At 36.6% G+C, this 21,049-nt stretch overlaps 1 protein-coding gene across 1 annotated transcript in view; it reads right to left on the reverse strand.

The window, feature by feature from the left end:
- Positions 1-21,049, reverse strand: part of LOC150108543 (KICSTOR complex protein SZT2-like) — a 1,022,772-nt gene that overhangs the window by 729,254 nt on the left and 272,469 nt on the right. The window contains exons 20-21 of the mRNA XM_090390485.1: positions 19,883-19,940; positions 6,553-6,709 (exon numbers count right to left, since the gene is read on the reverse strand). Coding sequence (XP_090246611.1) covers positions 6,553-6,709; positions 19,883-19,940 — 215 coding nt within the window. The remainder of the gene's footprint in view (positions 1-6,552; positions 6,710-19,882; positions 19,941-21,049) is intronic.

Raw genomic sequence — 21,049 nt, forward strand, 5'->3', positions numbered from 1 at the left:
TATGTAGATAATAGTCTATTTTATCATTTATTATCATAAAATATACATAAATCTATTATAAAATGTTAAAATTTATCAACACTTATGCACACAAACACTTACAGACTGTACATGGCATCACTTGCGGTCAAGAGAAATGCAAACAAATGTAAAGATGCAGTATTAAATCATAGTTGTATAAAATTAACTGTTAATTAATTAGGCAATTAAATTAAGTAATTTAATTACTTAATTAGCATGAAATAAAAATTTTATAACAATTCATTCATTAGTGTACAGGCTAGGCTACCATAAAGCAATCATATTGCTGATTCTTTGTTATCAATGCATGCATCATTATACCTGTAAATAAATATGAATTTTTTCATGTTATCTTTTCATTTTTGATGTCTAGTTTCAGTAATACATATAACATCTACAGTATTTTGTATAATCTTTTTCTTCTTCTCTTGAAGGATCAGGCATTTTGCCAGTTCTGGCTTCATTAGTCTTTCCATCTTGTTGTTGGTCTCCCTCCTTCCCTCCCTTTGTTCTATACCCACCTTTTTTGGTAGACGATATTTTTCCATCCCAGATATATGTTCCATTTCTGTCTATATTCCTTAATCTTTTCATTTATGTTATAAATATCTAGTTCTTTTCTGATGTCTTCATTTCTTATATGGTCTAATTTTGTGCATTCTTTAATTGTTCTTAAAAATCTCATCTCATCTCACCTGTGAACCTTGTATTTTACTTTCATTTTAACCAACCATGTTTCTGAATCATATAACAGAGTGGAAGTGGCCATTACTTTTATAAAATTTTAGCCCAGATTCTTGTGTTTTTTTTTTTTTTCCAGTGTTCTTTTAATTGGTCCACAGATTTTCTGAAATTTCTTTATTTTTTTCATCCATATCTATATCTTATATATTTTATGTGTGTTGTGTGTGTGTGTGTGTATTGTATTATATAAGACAATATTGATGTAGGTACTGACAGGCAATTCATCATGTATACAGATGACAAATTTATGGTACCGATAAATACAGTACAGTACTGTAAATGTATTGTCTCTTCCCTATGATTTTCTTAATGACATTTTCTTTTCTCTAGCTATATTGGTATATTGTAATTTTTAATCTGTTATTCCGAACATCAAGTCATGGGTGATAATGAGATATGATTTTTGTTGTGAAGAAGGCACTATGGAAGCAACACAAAATGAACTCTGGTAATAATCAGTTGCAGAAAGAATATGAAGCACAGGCCAGGAAGGGAAGTGATTATTACCAATGTTCCTTTTGTGTTGCCGCCGCCTTTTTTTTTTTTTTTATATATACACCAGATTTCATGCTTTATCCCTTCATTCTTCATTAATCCATTTTACTCTACCTTATTTTGCCTTTTCACCATTGGAATACACTTGGAAATTGCTGATATTAAATGTCTCTTGATCATTGCATCTGTCTCCTTTCCATCCAACTTTGCTATTCAAGCTATAGCTCCCAGTTGTTTAAGTAGTAAATTGAAAACAATGATAGATTGGTAACTAATGCAGCTGATATAACCGAAGTATTCAATGAGCAGTTTATTGGGGTATTTCATCCTTGGGAATGCAGCATTTTCTGAAATGTAGAGGGTATGTTGGAGGAGTGAGTAATAATGCTTGAGCAGGATGTGTATGAGGAATTAAGTTAACCTGATATTAATAAGACAGTAGGACTTGACCATGTGTCTTGAAGGATTGCACCAGGAAATTAGCAGATAATGAAAAGCTGGGAAGAACTATGAAGAACAGAACAGATGGTATGACCTTGCAAGAGGTTCTCAACAGACTATGTGAGCAAGAGAATGAAGCTCTCAGTTTAATGTTACAAAGTGAAAGGTCTTAAAATTTGGGATGTAGAGGATAAATTAATGGAAAAATTTTGAAAAAGGTGGTAAAGATGAGAGATCTGGAAATGATAGTGGATAGAGACCCAAAGTTAAGTGGTCACATTGCTAAAATTGTTAGAACACCACAATAGATTATGACAATGATGAGGAGGACCTTGACATGCAGATGAAAAGAGTACTGGTTCCCTTGTATAAAGCTTTTTGACCACACTGTATATGGACTATTGTGCACAGATCTGGTCTCCTGGTTATCGAGGAGGAAAGACATCTTTGAGAGGATCTGAAGAAGGTTCACTAAGTTGATGTCAGGTCCACACATTCCACAGGAATAGGGAATATGAGAACAGATTGAAGAAATGCAACTTGCAGAGTCTTGTGAATAGAAGAAGAAGATGGGATATGACTGAGATATACAATTTGGTGAGGAGTTGTTACCAGAAAAATGAGGAGATTTTTCATAAAGCAGAGGGAGATAAGGGTAGAAGAAGAAACTATCCCAGTAAGTTGTATAAGAGAGGAGTGAGTAAGTTAATAAGAAGCAGGTTTGTTTGCATGGTATGGGGGTTGGTGAGTGAAATGCATTGCCTGAGAGTGTGATGAATGCAGAAATTGTAAATAGGATTAAGGCACAGTTGGGTGACTTTTTGCATTGAAAGTGTGGGCCTTCCATGTTGAGTTTTTTTAATTCCTTATAGGTCTAATGATGATGATGATAACAAACACTTGGTTAATTTTAGTGGGGAAAGAAATCAGTTTCAACTGCTTTCTGATAATGAAACTGTCTTACTGCAACATTTTTTTTTACTCATAATTAATATCAATTAAGTGGATATGCACTACATAGCCATTAAAAATCTGAAAGTTTTTTGGACTTAATAAATTACAAAAGTTGAATATTTTAATAAATTAAAAAAAGTTACATAAATTATTACAAAATTTACTTTTTTATTATTAAAGTATTGTCTTCTTCCAAATTATATCCTATGATGCATATGTTTTAAAATTACGTCATAAAAAACTGCAAGTTTAAAAATTTGGTTTAAAGTCCAAGTGTAAATTCAACGGATTTTGTCAAATAAAAGGTCACAGGCAGGTAGGGAGAGAGACAAAAAATTCACCTGAAATGTCTACATTGCAAATTCAATAGTAATTCCACTTGATATTCATGCTATCTACTTTTATTAAATGGAAAGTAATCTCCTATATCCATAAAACCTGGTACATGCAAATTCAGTGAATTAATTTTTTCTTCCCTTCATTGCTTCTACGCTACTCACATGAACATCTTCACTCACATGTGGTTTTGAAAATACTACAATATGCACATGGTAAAATACACTGTTACCAAGTTTCTTCTTTTCTCTTAACATTCCCTCAACATGCTAAACTTTTGTATGTATGTGAATCCCATCAATGAAAGATTGAACCCTATTATGCACTTTAGCATATTGTATGAGATGAGATTAGAGTAGATAATTTAATTCTCCTTTTTAAAAAAATTTCATATTTCATAAATAAAAATACTTATAGTAATAAGGAACTTTTTTAATTAGTCAGTGAACAATACAGTAGAAATAATAAAACCAACATCAACTGCTTTTGCATTTCTCCCATTAAAAAAAAATAAAAAACGCCCGTGAAGCCACCAGATTACAGCTGTTAATGAACATAGCTGTTTTTGATTATCTCTAGAGTACTGCTCAATGAATAATTTAAAACGCTCTCTGCTACTTAAAAAATTTGGATCCTCTGATAAAATTAACTTTTTGAAGCCACTCCTGGCTTCAAGAAAATGGAGTGATAGTCTCATACTACTCAAAAATAAATCACTACCACTTAAATTACTTAAATATCCATGCCAAAATGGATTTTAAACCCATAATCTATTGACTAGAGAGCAGCAGAAATATCCACTTGGCCAACCAGACCATTTTGTAATTATCACTAAAATATATGCTAACCCAAAGTCAGGTTTGATATGCAAATATAAAACTTTTATAAATGTTGCTATGTGCCATCCAGTCATTTTTGACTCTTCGTGATCCTGTGAACAAAGGCTCTCCATCCCACTTGGCCTCTTGTCCTTTAACTAATTATAAGTTCAAGTTGGTTAGTTCTTTTGTTGTCCATCCAACTATTCTGTGGTCTTCCTCTTCTGATTCCATTCCCTCAATCTTCCCCAACATAACTGCCTTTTCCAATGATTCATTAGCTCACATAATATGACCAAAGTACATCAACTTCTGTTTAGCGATTATCACCTCCAACGAACATTCTGTCTTTATATTCTCTAAAACCTTATTGGTTATTCTTGTAGTCCATGGGATTATTAATAGTCTCCTCTACACCCATAATTTAAATGAATCAACTAGTTTTCTGTCTTTCTTCTTAATAATCCAGCTTTCACATCCATACATCACTACTGGAAATACCATTGCTTTGACGATTCCCACTTTCGTGGCCTTACTCACACCTCTATCTTTCATAATTTTTATGAAAGGTTTAACGTTGCTTTTTTTCCCCCATGACTATCCTTTTAATTTCATCTTCACAATTACCATCCTTTCTGATTCTGGACCACAGTAAATCGTAACTTTCGATGATTTCTCCTTTATCGCCCTCTATTATAAATTAACACTTTTTTGTTTTTTTGCTGATGCTTAAATTAAGTCTAGCTTTGTTACTTTCTGTCTTAACCAATAGAATCAACTACTCCAGATCTTCCTTAGTTTCTGCTATGAGGGTTGTATCATCTGCATATCTAAAATTATTTATTTTTCTGCTACCAATCTTAATTCCAGCTGGATCTTCTGATTTCAGCCATTCTCATAATACAGGGTGTTCGGGATAAATTTGACATATTTATAATTAATTATATTTTTCCGTAAGTTACATGTATTAACACACACTTCTCTTCATTTAAAAGTTTGGACCCTTCTTCATTCACATACAAGATGTCAGAAAGGATGGATAGCTGGAACCCACCTGAATCATGGAAGAGAATAACTTGTATCATGATGATTCGTGCCCGCCATCAAAATAAGGATATTACGACTGCTGCCCAATGCTCCCTGAATACAGTAAAAACAATCAGGCATGAACTAGAGACTTGCAATGGTGACTACGAGGATGTAGCAAGAAGAAAGATCCCTAGCAGGCGATCTGATTGCGTTCGTACAGCAGAATTCCTCGCAAATCTGCAGGAACAGGTGTTGAAGAACCCTGGCATTGGAATTCGGGCTTTGTTCGTGGAGTTGCTAACTGTAGTCAAGCCCTGGATAACAAGGGTAGGCAATGGTAGGCCGTATGTATGGCAGCAGGATTCGGCCCCTTGCCACACCTCTGGGAAAAGTCAAAAATGGTTGTCTGAAAATTTCTACGACTTCACCAGTCCAAATGTTTGGCCTCCAAACTCCCCAGACCTTAACCCCATGGATTATTTTGTATGGGACGCAGTTGAAAAAGACACCAATCGCACTTCCAGTAATACAAAAGCCCAGTTAATGGATAAAATTAAAACAGTTTTTGCGGCCCTTCCCAGGGAGACTGTAGCATCAGCTTGTTCGAGGTTCCGAAGCAGAATTGAAGCTGTGATCGATGCTAATGGTGGTTATTTTGAGTAAATCTTGTTGATAGTATTGTAATTAACTCTGCCTGTAATGTTTTTTTGTCAATTCATTAAATTTAATAGATACAAAGAAGATTTTCTTTTTCCTTACGAAACTGTCAAATTTATCCCGAACACCCTGTATATTCACTAAAAATATTAAAAGGGTATGGTGACAGTAATTCAATACACCATTTTGAATGGAAAAAGGGGGTGCAACCTTGTTGCATTCCTTTTTCCACTCGAAACACTGTCTGTTTCGAGTGGAACTGTTGTGATCCACACAATCAAAAGCTTTTGATTGTGTGGATCACAATCAAAAATCAATAAAACAGATGAATACTTCCTTCTAAAATTCTTTTGTTCTTTCCATAATCCATCTCATATTTGCTATTTGGTTCTTGTGGCATTTCTCTATTCACATATGGCTCCAACCTTTTGTTGGATCACTTTCAACATAACTTGCATGTGAAATTAAAGCGATAGTTCTATAAAGTCTCACAATCTCTGGGATTTGATCTTTTTTATAATGGGGATGAATACTGATGTTTTCCAATCTCTAGGCCAGTATATTTTCTTCTAAACCTGTTGACAAATTTCAGGCAATACATTCACTATTTCAGAGCATCCGTAGCTTAGTCGGTATAGACGAAGCCCTTTTGGAAAGATCTGGGTTCGATTCCCATCTATGGAATGAGGAACCTTTATCTGCTCTCTTTTGACTAAAGGTGAGTTAACCGGTCTCATATGGAGGAGGACGTTTTTTTTCTCCCAGTAACTCAGGTTTTTTATACCTCAAAACAGCAAACCAGTCCTGTGAACAAACATGGCTACAGTCATAAATATACTAAGGCAAGGAAGGCGATGGGAAACTACCTTGTTCATAATCATCTCCTCAAGTATGGTAGCATATTCTATCTCCCACCAGCCATATAGCTGAAGGAATAGGATAAGAATTCACTACTTCAATCTCAGCTTTTATATTACTACTTTTATATTATAGCACATAAAAACACTACTATCATATATGAATATAAGACAACACTAAAATTTAAAAATCTACTTACAGCATAGGGGAGATTGTTATATACGCAATTCTCAAGGAATTTTAATTTACTAATAACTGTACCATGCTGAGGTTCAACCCAGCATTCAGTAATCAACTGCAATTCACCATCAGCTTCAGCCATTTCCACTTCAGTATCTTCATCCTCTTCAGACAAACTACAATTTTTAAATTATGTATGTGTATATATATATAGTTTTTATCTCCAAAAATATCTAAGTTCCATAACATAAATTATGTTCATTATATACATGAAGCCAAATAATAGTCTAGCTTCAAAAATAAGTTATACAAATGAGCTAATATAAGACACTTTGATTATTACTGGATTCAATTAGTTAAATTACAATCATATTAACTAATTTCAACAATCTGTGAAACACTGCAGTTAGTCATTTCCATGAAAAACAAATACATTACATGAGCCATCTGCAACCTATAATATCTAAGGAAAACAATAACAGAACCAATAATCTCCAAATACAAAAAAAAAAAAAAAAAAAAAAAAAAAAAAAAAAAAAAATAGAGGATATGGATTAATATTTAACAAGCAGTCCCCAGAAAATGAACAGAACTTAAAAATAACAAGACTGTATGGAACTAACATTAACCAGTAGCAACTGATGTAGTTCCACTTATTTAATTGTTACAGTTTATTATTTCATGTTTATCTTTTCTTCTCTTTTTCTTCACCAGAGGTCAGGCCAGAATCTTTCTCCTGCTTGCTAGTGTCTGCAGTCCACAAATTCTCAATCAGTATTCCAGAATCCTGATATCATTTTTAACACTCTCCTTTGCACTCTCTCCACTGTATCAGAATCACAACAGAAACCAGACTAGTGAACAATAGTTCAAGTGAGATCTTATCAACGCCTTGTAAAGAAGCAAAAATGATATCCTAATCTTTACATGTCAAAATTCATTTCAGCATTGCAATTATCTTTTGAATTATATTTGCAATCTTTGCTACATGGCCTCTCAACTTCAACTTCCTATCTACTAACACTCCAAGATCCCTAGCATAATCCCACCAATATAATACGGCATTGGATATCTAATCGCACCAAAGTGCATGATCTTACATTTATTAACATTGAAATGACAGCAATGTTCACATGCCCACAATTACAGCCTGTTCAAATCATTCTGCATGTACTGAATATCAGCAGCACTTCTGATTACCCTACCTATCTTTGCATCATCAACAAACAGCTATATATTGCATGACAAATCCTTCCCAATATCATTATTGTACAGATTGAATAACAATAGACCAAGGACTGATCCTTGATGAATACCATTACCTTGAATCTTGCAGATTCACCCCCTCATTCCCATATATGACTTTTTGATATCTGTCATTCAGTCATCCTCTTATCCATGCCAATAATTTCTAATCTAATCCCATATTTTCCAATTTATGTAACAGTCTTCCATGTTGTATTCTATCAAAAGCTTTAGCAAAAACAAAAAAATATCATGGTGTATCCATTTCCCTTGTTTATCTTAGTGGTAACAGTTATAGAATGTGAGCAAGCTTCTCAAACATTGATCTTCCCTTAGTAAACCCATTCTGTTCGTTGCAAAGTAGATATTCTCTGTCGACCCATTTCTGAATGCAAGCCCTAACCAACTTTTCCAAAATTTTCACCACAACTCCTGAGATACTGATTGGTTGATAGCTGGATACATCATCTTGACATCACTCTTGTGCAATGGGATTACCATATATTCTTTTCACTACCATAGAATCTTCCCTGTTCTGAGAGTCAAATTAAATAGCCTGGCCAAAGGAAGAGCTTGTTCAGCTGAACACTCTTTTAGTATCCATGTTAAATGTTGCATATACCAGGCTGACAGCTTTTAGCAAAATGGCTACTCACAATCTCATCTGCATCAGTCACCTGCATTCAATAGTTATATTCTTTCAAATTCATTCTTTCTTTTACTTGCAGCATAATGATAAAATTCTTTCAGAATTCTATTTTGACAGAATAGTTACGTCTTTAACTGAAATGCCCTCTGACACTATAATCAAATCTAACACTCTTTGACCTAGAGTTCCTTTTGTCACATGCTGCTTATGGAAGCTGTCTCGCAACAGCTCAATAAATTCAGTTTCATTCTTCTCATGATATTTTACTCCTACCCAATCAATGTTTGGATAATTAAAGTCCCACATTATGATTACTCTTTTTGCACCCATCAACTTTATTTGGTGATGCATTTTTTTTTATCACTAGCAACAGATCCACCAGATCTATAACAACACCCCACTATGTATTTAATCTTGTTAGATTCCACATCACACCAGATGACTTCAAACTGACTGCCACAAAAAAAAACTGTTATTGTATTACAATCATAGGTGTCAATATTAACTGGATTCAAGTCATCCGATATCATTAGAAGTATGCCCCACCTCCTCTTCTATCTATCCTTCCTAAAATTACTGTACCATTTACACTCAAAACCAGTAAACATGTCTGATTCTGATTGCCACTTCTCACTAGTGTCTAAAATCTGAGGTCCCAACATACTGACCAAGGCAACAATGCTGATACTTCTAGCATTCATGTACAGACATAAGCTACTTGCATGTGTTTTTGTATACTCTTGTCTAGTCTGCATGACACAGACAATATGCAGATCTGTTCTTCTCTAGTGCCTTATATATATATATATGCACTAGATGAACTGGATGAACTTCTTCTTCCGCAGCTTGTCCCACTTAAGTAGCGTTGCTGTTTTTGGTGAGTCTCCTCCACATCCTCCTGTCTTGGGCTGTAACTACATCCAAGTTCTTCATCCTCAAGTCCTCTTCCACCAGCAGTTTCCTCCATCTCTGCTTTGGCTGCCTGCACTTCCTCCTCCCCTGCACATTCATCTGCATGACCTTACTTCACATATTCGTCCTCCCTCCTCATCACATGACCAAACCATCTCAACCTTGCCTCCTGTATCTTCACTCCTAAGTTCAACTTTCACCATTCCCCTCACATAGTCATTTCTCAGACGATCCTTTCTGGTCACACTGCACATCCACCTAAGAATTCTCATCTCCGCTACCCTCCATCCTGCTGATGTTATTATTCCTCATGGCCACAGTTTCCATAGCATACATCATAGCTGGTTTCACTACTGTTCTATAGATTTTGCCTTTCAGATTGATTGACACCCTCTTATCGCATAGCACTCCAGTCATCTCTCTCCAGTTCCTCCATCCTGCTTGTATCCTGCATCCCACTTCCTTCTCGGTCTCTCTCCTCTTCCACTGTTGAACTTAAGTATCTAAAGTCCCTCACCTTCCTGATGACATTTCCTTCCAGCTCCAGATCTGTCTCCTGGCCACCGTTCACTTTGCAACATATATACTATCTTACTTCTGCTCAGTCTCATACTTCTCTCTTCCAGTACTTTCCTCCATCTTTTCCATAGCTGTCACTTCTTCTTTTGAATCTGCACACAGCAAGATGTCATCTGCATACAACATTGTCCAAGATGCATCTTCTCTCACCTACTCTGTCACCACCTCCATCACAATATTAAACAGGAATGGACTTAATGCTGACTCTTGATGCAAGCCAACTGTCACAAAATGAAAATCATTCTCTCTCTCCTCATAGTCATTTCCATGATAATGCCCATTCCTGTTGTTAACACAGTTACATACCATTGTCACTCTTACACAGATTCTCACCATTTCTCCCATTATTTTTAGTTTATAGTATTTATAATTTAGTTTCCCTGACTTTCTGTCAGGGAATTATTACACTGGTATCCAAAACCTAAGGACGAACACTACTTCTGAAGATTAAAACGATAAATCAGACGAATCAGCTTCTGGCAATTTGCATAACTGACAATTTCAAGCAGAAAGTGGGTACATATTCAAATTTTCAAATTTTGTGCAAAGGGGTCATGTGCCAGCACTCAACAGGATAAAAGATTACACTAAGCGAATTATGTTTGAAGGAAGCTCTTTTCCTGAAGGAATAAAGTTGCAAACTTGGATGTCTTGTAATGTCTCAAAGACATCTAGATGATTTAAAGTGGGGAAGAATTATTGAAAGCTTGAAGGAGGCTACAGAATTCTGATATTCTGTGGAAGAATTTGGAATCTCACATAGCATTGTATCCAGGTTCTGGGCAGTGTTTTGTATCAATGGATTGTGTTCTGGACATCTGCTAGGAGGTCGCCCATGCTCTACCATGGAGCATAAAAAACAGATTTTTGGTTATAAGAGCAAAACGTAATCTACATACCACAGGAGGTCAGCTTGCAAGTCAGTTCCATTCAAGCACAGGTATACAGATATCTCAACAAACTGTGACAAGACAGTCTGCGACAAGTAGGCCTAGGTATGTTCGATATATGCTCGAAGGCCTGTGGTCTGTATCCCTTTATTCATAGCTATTCATAGAGCATGTTTTCACTGGTGTTATATCCATAAAAATTGGACAAGACACCAACAGGCTAATGTACTCTTTAGAGCTGAGAGTGATTAGTCTTTCCTCTGATTCTAGATGACATCTGATCTTGTGTGAAAGTGGAACAGCTTACAATCGTGAAAATGTTCTTGAAAGGGATAGAAACAGTGGTGCTAGGTCATGGTGTGGGGAAGCATTATGCTTAATGGAAGCACCAAGCACTGGAAAAGGGGACTATGACAGGTGAATAATATTCCAATGAAGTTCTTCAATGTCAGGTTCGATTGTTCCATGGTGCTGGGTGAAGAATTTCATTTTTATGGATGACAATGCCACACCACATTGTACACAAGCAGAAGAAATAGTTATGGAGACTGAGGACATTAATCAAATTGAGTAGGCAGCACACTCCCAGATCTCAACCCCATAGAACATGTTTGGGATGCAATATGGAGATGGATTGCTGCTCGAAATGACCCTCCAGAAAACAAACAAGGCCTTATCCTTGCTCTGAAGGAGGAGTAGGACAGTTTGCCTCAGGAACTCCTGAATCATTTGGTGTTAAACATTGCATGATGTTGTGTTGTGAGAGCTCCAATGTAATTCAGGGAGGATATATTCAATACCGAAATGTCTCTTCACATAGTTTTCTGTAAGCAATGTACAATAATTCCTTAATTATGTCCTTAGGAAATTTGTAGCTTTTGACAAACACACATCGCAATTGAATTTGTACAAAATTTATAACATATTTTTTGTGTAATATAATTTATTAGTAAGCTGGCACTAAATTTATGTCCACATTTGGCTGTAGTCATGAAAATTTTTTCATATACAAGTCCTTAGCTTTTGGACACCAGTGAGTTTTGTAACTCTTGATGCTAAATGCATTCAAGTATAGGCCATCCCTCTTGTACAAATCCAATATTTCCTCGAACTTGCTCCCCACATCCAAAAACTCACTTTTCCTGGATGTGAAACTAACCCATTCTTCTGAAAAACGTAAAATTTCGATGTACAGAAAACCTACACACACCAATAGATATCTCCATAGTCAGTCCCATCATTTCCCTCCTAAGAAACTTGGAATAATTTCTACTTTGGGACATAGAGCTCACTCTCTTCTTGACGACCCAGATGAACTTCATAAAGAAATCAATTTTCTTAGATCTACTTTCAGAATGAATGGTTATTCTCAAAAAATACCTTTATAATCTTCCTAGTCGCCATATTGAAAAAATGAATAATGTTAAAGGCAATATATCCATACCATACATAAGCTCAGTCTCTCAAAAATTAGCCAAGGTTCTCAAAAAATATAACATTAGAACTTTATTCACTCAGCTTCCTAAGATCTGCTCTCTAGTGAGCCGTCCAAAGCCAAGCCATCAACAATCTAAAATATCCCGGTGTATACAAGATATGGTGTGACTGCGACATTCCTTACTTTGGCCAGACAGATAAGTCTATTAAATTGTGTATGGAGGAGCACAGGAGGGACATCACTTACAAGAGAATACGTGCCAGTGCTTTATCCAGCCATATCCTTTTTTCTGCCAATTCTGATGATCAAAACCATAGTCATACAATTCTTTGTAATAGATCTAACAATATTTTCTGTTGCCACGATGAATTGGAGAGAAAAATTGTAGAATCTAGAGAAATCATCCTCAACCCTGCACATTTAAATAATAATTTAAGCTACAACCTCCTAGACTGATTCTGCTGTGATCACATGCTGGTGCTCATGAGATACTATAAGCACGCACTCACTGAACAATGTGGCCAATGAAGGAACAGCTTTGAATACGTTAACTACAACGTTTTCATGTTAAATATGTATAGTGCCTTTCCTGTGCTGTTCAGTTTTTTATCTTCAATGTTTAATGTTTTTTCTTTTCTTTTATGAAAACACCTGAAGAAGGCTATAAAAAGCCGAAACTAATCACGTGTTACCATTAAGCCATTTTCCTTTACTCTTGGTTTATGTCATTCAATTCTTTTAAAATATATATATATATATATATATATATATATATATTAATGTTCATTATTTACTCGGTAGAACTGTATATAAAAAAGGAAATTAAATGACTCTATACCGAGAATAAAAGTTTAATGTTAAGATACAACTAGTTTCGTTGAATACATCAACTTCTTCAGGTATCACTGGCAAAGAATTAAATAAAAATAACAGAGACATGATAAAATACATTAACAGATCTAGAAATAAAACACACAAGTACATTTACATTTAAAAGAGAGGAATGCGTGCTTGAGTTCCAACTGATGTTGACTACGTGTGAGAGCTGGCACGAGTGCGCCAGTATTGGATAGTGGCAACGTGTGTGTGTCAGAGATATTATAGCTAAGGCTATTGTTAATATGAGATGAATCAAGCGATATTTCTCTAGATTCAATTATTTTTCTTTTAAGTTCATCATAGCACACATGGATATTAGAAGTTAGTGGCCAGTCTACGAGGTGTTGGCGGCCCTCATCCGAGTTGACAGAGAAGAGAATGTGGCTAGAGAGAGCGCTGGCTCTGGTTCTGTTGTAGGAAATGTCTCTTTTGTTAGATATATGAAGAGCCAAAGGCTTCAATTCGGCAAAATATTATTATTATGATTATTCGACATCTCCAGCGAGTCCAAGGACTCATCGAAGGAGGGCATCTTCTCTACAGCTCTGTCTCCACGTCTCTTTTGAGGTCTGCCACAATCACACAGAATCTTGTAGACTCCTGGATACTGAGTATGGAGATGTTTCATTTTAGGTCTACTAAGTATGGAATGAAGTTTAGGAAACATAGTGAAGCAAGTTCTAATGTTGAATTTCTGGTGTATTTTAGCAAGTTTTGGGGAGAAAGAGCTGATGCATGGTAACGAAATAAAAGCTCTTGGTGGAGAAGAATCTTCAGCAGCAGTTGAGTGGTGGACAGAGAGAATTTATTAATCTTCTTAAGAGAGAATCCATTGTTAACAAAAGACCTTTTGAGAAAATTCAGTTCGTAATCAATTTTTGTTTCATCTGTAAGTAACGATCTGGCTCGATGTGCCAGGGTTGAAATGATACCAAACTTTTGTGGAGGGTAGTAATGGGAAGAAACATGAAGGTATTTGTCTGTGTGAGTGGGTTTCCTAAAAATGGAGATTTTGATATTTTCAGCGCATCTCGTAAGTTTTAAGTCCAGAAAGGGGAGATAGTTGCTGGAGACAAGTTCATAGGTGAAATTGATTTTCTGATGAAAATTGTTGAGGTGGTCTAGAAAAAGGTTGAGGTTGTCGACGCTGTGTTCCCAGATGAGGAATACATCGTCAATGTAACGATACCGTATTTTAGGTTTAAGACTTGAGGAATTAATAGCTTTTTCTTCAAACTCCTGAAGAAATATATCAGCAAGAATCGGAGAGAGCGGACTGCCCATAGCTAAACCTGAGTTTTGTTTATAAAAATACAATACCTACTTCAATACCTAAAGAACTATTCTTAACTTCTTCTTCTTCTGCAGATTCTCCCACTTAAGTGGGGTCACTGTTTGTTATGAGTCTCCTCCACACCTTCCTGTCTTGGGCTGTCACCACATCCAAGTTCTTCATCTTCAAGTCCTCTTCTACCAGCTCCCTCCATCTCTTCTTTGGCTGCCCACGCTTCCGCCTTCCTTGCACATCCATCTGCATGACCCTTCTTCCCACATATTCGTCCTCCCTCCTCATCACATGACCAAACCATCTCAACCTTGCCTCCTGTATTTTCGCTTCTAAGTTCGTAACTTTCACTGTTCCCCTGACATAGTCATTTCACAGATGATCCTTTCTGGTCACACCGCACATCCACCTAAGCATTCTCATCTCTGCTACTTCCATCCTGCTGATGTTATTTTTCCTCAGGGCCACAGTTTCTATAGCATATGTCATAGCTGGCCTCACTACTGTCCTATAAATTTTGCCTTTCAGATTGATCGGTACCCTCTTATCGCATAACACTCCAGCCATCTCCTTCCAGTTCCTCCAACCCGCTTGTATCCTGATTCCTTCTCAGCTCCTCCATCTTCTTCCACTGTTGAACCTAAGTATCTAAAGTCTCTCACCTTCCTGATGACATTTCCTTCCAGCTCCAGATCTGTCTCCTGGCCACCGCCCACTGCGCAACACATATACTCTGTCTTACTTCTGCTCGGTCTCATACCTCTCTCTTCCAGTACTTTTCTCCATCTTTCCAGTTTAGTTTCTGCTTCTTCTCTTGAATCTACATACAGCAAGATGTCATCTGCATACAACATTGTCCAAGGTGCATCTTCTCTCACCTCCTCTGTTACCACCTCCATCACAATATTAAACAGAAACGGACTTAATGCTGACCCATGATGCAAGCCAACTGTAACTTGAAAACTTTCTGTCTATCCCAAACAGGTCCGAACACTTGTCTTCACATTTCTGTACATTTCCCGCACCAACCTGACATATTTCTCCGGCACCTTCTTCTCCCTCAGACACCTCCAGACTTCTTGCCTTGGCACTCTATCGTATGCTTTCTCCAGATCAATAAATACCAGATGTAGCTCCCTTTGTTTCTCTCGATATTTTTCCATCATCTGTCGTAACCCAAAGATAGCATCTGTTGTTGATCTACCAGGCATAAAGCCAAATTGTTCCTTTGCAATCTCCACCTCCTTCCTCAATCTACCATCAAGAACCCTTTCTAGGATCTTCATTGTGTGGGACATCAACTTTATTCCTCTGTAATTTTTACAGTCTTGTGCATACCCTTTACCCTTGTAGATGGGAACAAGAGTATTCTCCCTCCATTCCTCAGGTATATTTTCCTGTTGGCAAACTTTCATGAACAGGTCCCACAGCAGGTCAATTCCCTCTTCCCCCAGTGCCTTCCATGCCTCCACTGGAATTCTGTCGGGGCTCACCGCTTTTCCATTCCTCATCCTCTTCATGGTCTCGGTCACTTCCATTCTACTGATGTTCTGCACCATCCCCTCAGAAGGCTGCCCATCTCCTCTGTGATTCCTTGCATTTTCCTCATTCAAAAGTCCCTCAAAGTATATTTTCCATCTGTTTCTTATGTCCACATCCCTCCATAATACTCTTCCTTCAGCATCTTTGATCTGCCTCACATGTAAGATGTCCTTAGCTGCTTTATTTCTACATTTCGCTAGTTGGTAAATTTTTCTCTGTCCTTCCTTTGTTTCTAATTGATCATACAGATCTTGATATGCCATGGCCTTCGCCTGTGCCACAGCTCTTTGGCTTCTTGCTTTCTCTCTTTGTACACCTCTCTGTCCTCTTCCACTCTTGACTCATCCCACTTCTGCTTTGCCTTCCTCTTAGCTGTCACTGCCACTTGTACATCATTATTCTACCACCAATCCTCCTTCTGCTCTCTAATCTTTCCAGATGTCTCACCAAGCACCTCGATTGCACAGCTAAGGATTACTTTTGAATTATGTTTCCACCAATCTTGTACACTTTCCAGTCCATCCGAAATCCTCTCTAACACTCTCTCCCTAAAACGATTCCTCACACTCTCCTCTTTTAAGCGAAACCACTTAATTGTCTTCATCCCATGGCAACCAGAAGTTCTTATCTTCGATCTTATTTTAAAGTCTGCGCACAGCAGTCGGTGTTCTTGTGCTACTTGATCTGTTGGAATTACTTTACAATTTGTCACAACCTTAAGATGTTTTCTTCTAGTCAAAATGTAGTCAATTTGTGAGCTGTTGTTACCACTTCTAAATGTTATCAAATGTTCTTCCCTCTTGAAGAAAAACGAGCTCACAATTGCCAGATCAAACGCTACTGCAAAGTCCACAACCCTCTCTCCTTCCTGGTTCATCATTCCCACTCCGTGGCCACCATGCACCCTTTCACAGTCTCTATTCTGTCTTCCTATGTGCCCGTTCAAGTCTCCTCCGACAATCACCATCTCATTTTCTTCCAATTCCCTCATTTCTTCATCTAACACGTTCCAGAACTCATCTTTTTCCTCTGCTGTACAACCAACTTGCAGGGCATATACACATAATACGACCACCCGCTCTTCTCCAAGACCCAATTTCATTCGCATGATCCTGTCATTCCTTCTACCCATGTCCAGTACTTCAGCCTTCATTCTGCCACACACCACAATTCCTACACCATTTCTTACCTCGTTATTCGTTCCAGAGTAGAACAATTTATATCCATCTCCCAGTTCCTTTGCCTTTCCCCCTTTCCACCTTGTCTCCTGCACACATAAAATGTCCAACTTCCTCTTCCTCATCATGTCTGCCACCTCTCTTCCCCTTCCAGTCATGCTCCAACATTCAGTGTTCCCACTCGCAACATCCTCTCCACCTGCTGGGCTCGCTTCTTTAACCGCACCCGCCCTTGATGCGGTAGCCCTCGTCCACTTCTCACAGCTGTAGGGCGATGTGGCTGCGCGTCGCTTAAGGGGTACGCCCTAGCCCTTATATCATTTTCTCTTCGACTCATAATCATAGTTTGAGTTGGCACTGAAGTTTTCCGACCGGATGCCCTTCCTGACATCAACCCTCGCATTTATCCGGGCTTGGGACCGGCACCTATTGAGGCTAGCTTGCCTCCTTCAGTGGCTGCATAAGACGAAATGACTTAGCAAGATAGGAAAGACTCACCCCTAGCCCTCGAATACTATTCGAGGGCTAGGGGTGAGAAAGAACTATTCTTAACTAAGATAGAAAAAGCAGCATCCTCATTACCTATCCATGAGGCAAACCTTCTTCGTATGGAAGCTATTTTCGCCATAAATCATGCAAGACCGCCTTCTGACAACATTTCTCATTCTGAGAGATCAGCTATCAAAAATTTGAGATACAATAATAACATCATTGTTCTCCCTGCAGAGAAAGGTAATGCTACTGTAATCTTAAATAGATCGTATTACCATAACAAAATTTTGGAACTACTTAACACTGACACTTACTCTGAACTAAATAATGATCCTACAAAAGAACTACATAATAGAACCAACAATTTACTGAAAACCACCTCAGAGTTACCAAGAAACATCCGTCTTTCCCTTAGGTCAATTCATCCTCTAATCCCTAGGTTATATGGACTCCCTAAGATCCATAAATTAAACTCTCCACTACGACCAATCGTTGAAGGCATAAACTCTCCTATTTACAACCTTTCAAAATACCTCGCCTCCTTTTTAAAAAACCTTCGTGGTACTTCCTTTTCTCATATATCCTCCCCCCCCCCCCCCCAAGTTCCAGGCTGGTAGGCCGGTTCTCCTTGAATTCTGATGACTCGAAAGGGAGATTCCGCTTAATTTATATATTAATGTGAACACACACATTTAGGCTAATTTATTCATCATATTTTACATGTGTTTTTTTATCCACTGTACATGAATAATTTTTTTTACTGTATACATCTCTGTATACAGTTCTCTCTAGAATTTAATATGCAAATATATGATCATCTAATTTTTACTTTATTTCTAATATAGTATTTTTTTGTTTTTAAACCTTTACTGTACCATACATATTTATATCTTGTAAACAAGCTTTATGCTCCTTTGCCTATGTTTGTTTATAACTATATTAATGGCCAGAAAGCCAAAGAACAAAATACTCTAATCAGCTAATGCCTTTTTATTCCCGTATAGGGAGTAGGCGATACTCTAATGTATGTTGTCATTTCATTCCAGCTTCATATAATATAGTCTGTTGTTTTTGTGTATTCACTCTTATCATGTAATGAGATACTCATCAGAATATGTGTTCTACATTAAACTCCTTATTTTCTTTATGTAACATACTTGTATAATGATTTAATCATGAAATTTCATATGTCTGGCATTCATTTCCTAGTTTCCTTTTTCATTATTTCAGCTGTACTGGCAAACATCCTCCATTTCATCTTACTGTCAAATTTTCCATTTAGAAATTTTTGCACATCATTCTACTTGAAACTGCCTATCATTCAAGTTAATCTTCATTCAACATTAAATATAAAGATTATCTCATATTTAGTGTTAAATGCTATAGCATGATCACTGTTGCTTGATTATAACATTCTAAGGTAATTATTTAGCATAATGTCATCTACTTTAGTCTTCATTGTGGTAACACCAATTATGTCAACATGGTACTTCTCTAATTTTTCTGCCAGTGCTTCTTTTCTATTGATATTTCTTATGTCGAGTGTGCATATTTTAAAATTCTATTGAAGGTGAGTTTGTTCCAATGGCTGAACTTTTAATCATCCTAGGTTTCCTAGAGAAGAACAGCTGATTTAGATGATGATTTATGTTTTTAATGGTGTTTTTATGGCGATTTATGTTTTTAATGGTGTAAGGTCAGCAAAGGTCACATTGCACCATATCAAAGATTATAGCAGTACACAAGGTAAGCAAACAAATATCCATGCCCACAGCGATATTCAAATCCATAGCCTGCTAGTTGGAAAGTGGGTACAGTAACCATTCTGCCAACCAGGCTGGCTGGCAGAATGGTTATTGTACTATAATATTATGTTATAATAATTTCAACTAAGCAACACCTCAGCTGTAATGGCATTTCCTCATGCTGTACCTTCATTTTGTTTTTGGTACATTGTGGTAATATAGAGTACAATTTAATTTGCTAAGTTCCAAAATGCAGACCATCTTAATTTCTTAGTATCCAGTTAGACACTTACTACTAGAATACACCAAAAGAAGTTAAGGATGGGATAATATTTCAGAAGTTGTAGTGAGTTTGTGGAGGACTTCGCTATATTAAAATTCATTCAAGTATCAATCAATTTTAAGAGACGAAGTTTATAATTTGTCCATATCCCTAGCTTGGCATAATTCTGAATTTGATGAAGAGATAACACAGAATTAATCAGGAAAGATATTAGAATTATTATGAGACTCACAGATCTTTTACAGCAGTGTTTGTGTGAGGAGGAAACAAAACATACTGGACCACACATGAATGAACATCTTCAGCATCATTTCCATTTGAGCATTTAAATACAGGCAACTGAAAAAGTGAATACACAAAATAAATTAGAACAATAATTATAATTTCAAGCTATACTAAAGTAATTAAAAAACCTATAAAGGAAGCCATTTATGAAAATTATATTTAAACATGTGGTGTGATTTATAAATGAAACTTTAATGTTATGATTTAACCACCCTACCGGCCAATGTGGATGAAATAGTGACACCAAATTGCACTTCTAATCCATGTTATTCAATGGGTTTTAGAGCTTCGTATCCAGATTTAGCTCAACGTCTATAGATGTCGTGGCCGGTTGGGGGGGGGGGGGGGGGGTGTTAATTCTTTATGTGAGAAAATCAGTTAATATAATCTTTGATACAACAAATACTGATTAATAATTACTGATTAGTAGTGATTACTAACTAAAAATATGACAGCAATTTCAAAGTCAATATTACACCAAAGAAATCAGTTTCTTTCATGCTTACACGGTGATCAGAATGCGTTAAAAAAATTATGGATACACCTACCGTGTTAGAGTAAAACTTCAGTTTAATATAAACCAAAATATATACACTCGATGTTTCAACCTTTACATTAAGATCATATTCTGGAGTATATGTATGTGTGTGTGTGTGTATACACACACACACACACACACACACACACACACACATACAGAGAAACAAACTGCAGTACAATCTACATGGCATGCTAAAGTTACTGATCAACCGCTAAAACTAGTTACCTGACATCTGGTGTCAAAAATATATATACATATACTCCAGAAGATGACTTTAACGAAAAGGTCTAAACGTCGAGTGTATATATATTGGTTTATATTAAACTAAAGTTTTACTCTAACACGGTAGTTCTATCCATAATTTTTTGTAATGTAAAGAAATCAGTTCTTTATTTGATACAACAGACAAACAAAAAGTTGAAGTGAATGCTATATATATTAAACATTCTATTCTTAAAAAACTTATATTCCAAGTCAGAAAATCAGCTAATAACTCTTTAATACAATGAAGGCTGCAGTAAAGATTACTAAAGTAAAGATCAGAGTAGTTGCAGCAATATTACACAAAAAGAA

This window comes from Typopeltis vanoorti, chromosome 3 (genome assembly GCF_054136105.1).
Source record: "Typopeltis vanoorti isolate ZY-2024b chromosome 3, IOZ_Tvanoo_1.0, whole genome shotgun sequence".
Classification (NCBI taxonomy): domain Eukaryota; kingdom Metazoa; phylum Arthropoda; class Arachnida; order Uropygi; family Thelyphonidae; genus Typopeltis; species Typopeltis vanoorti.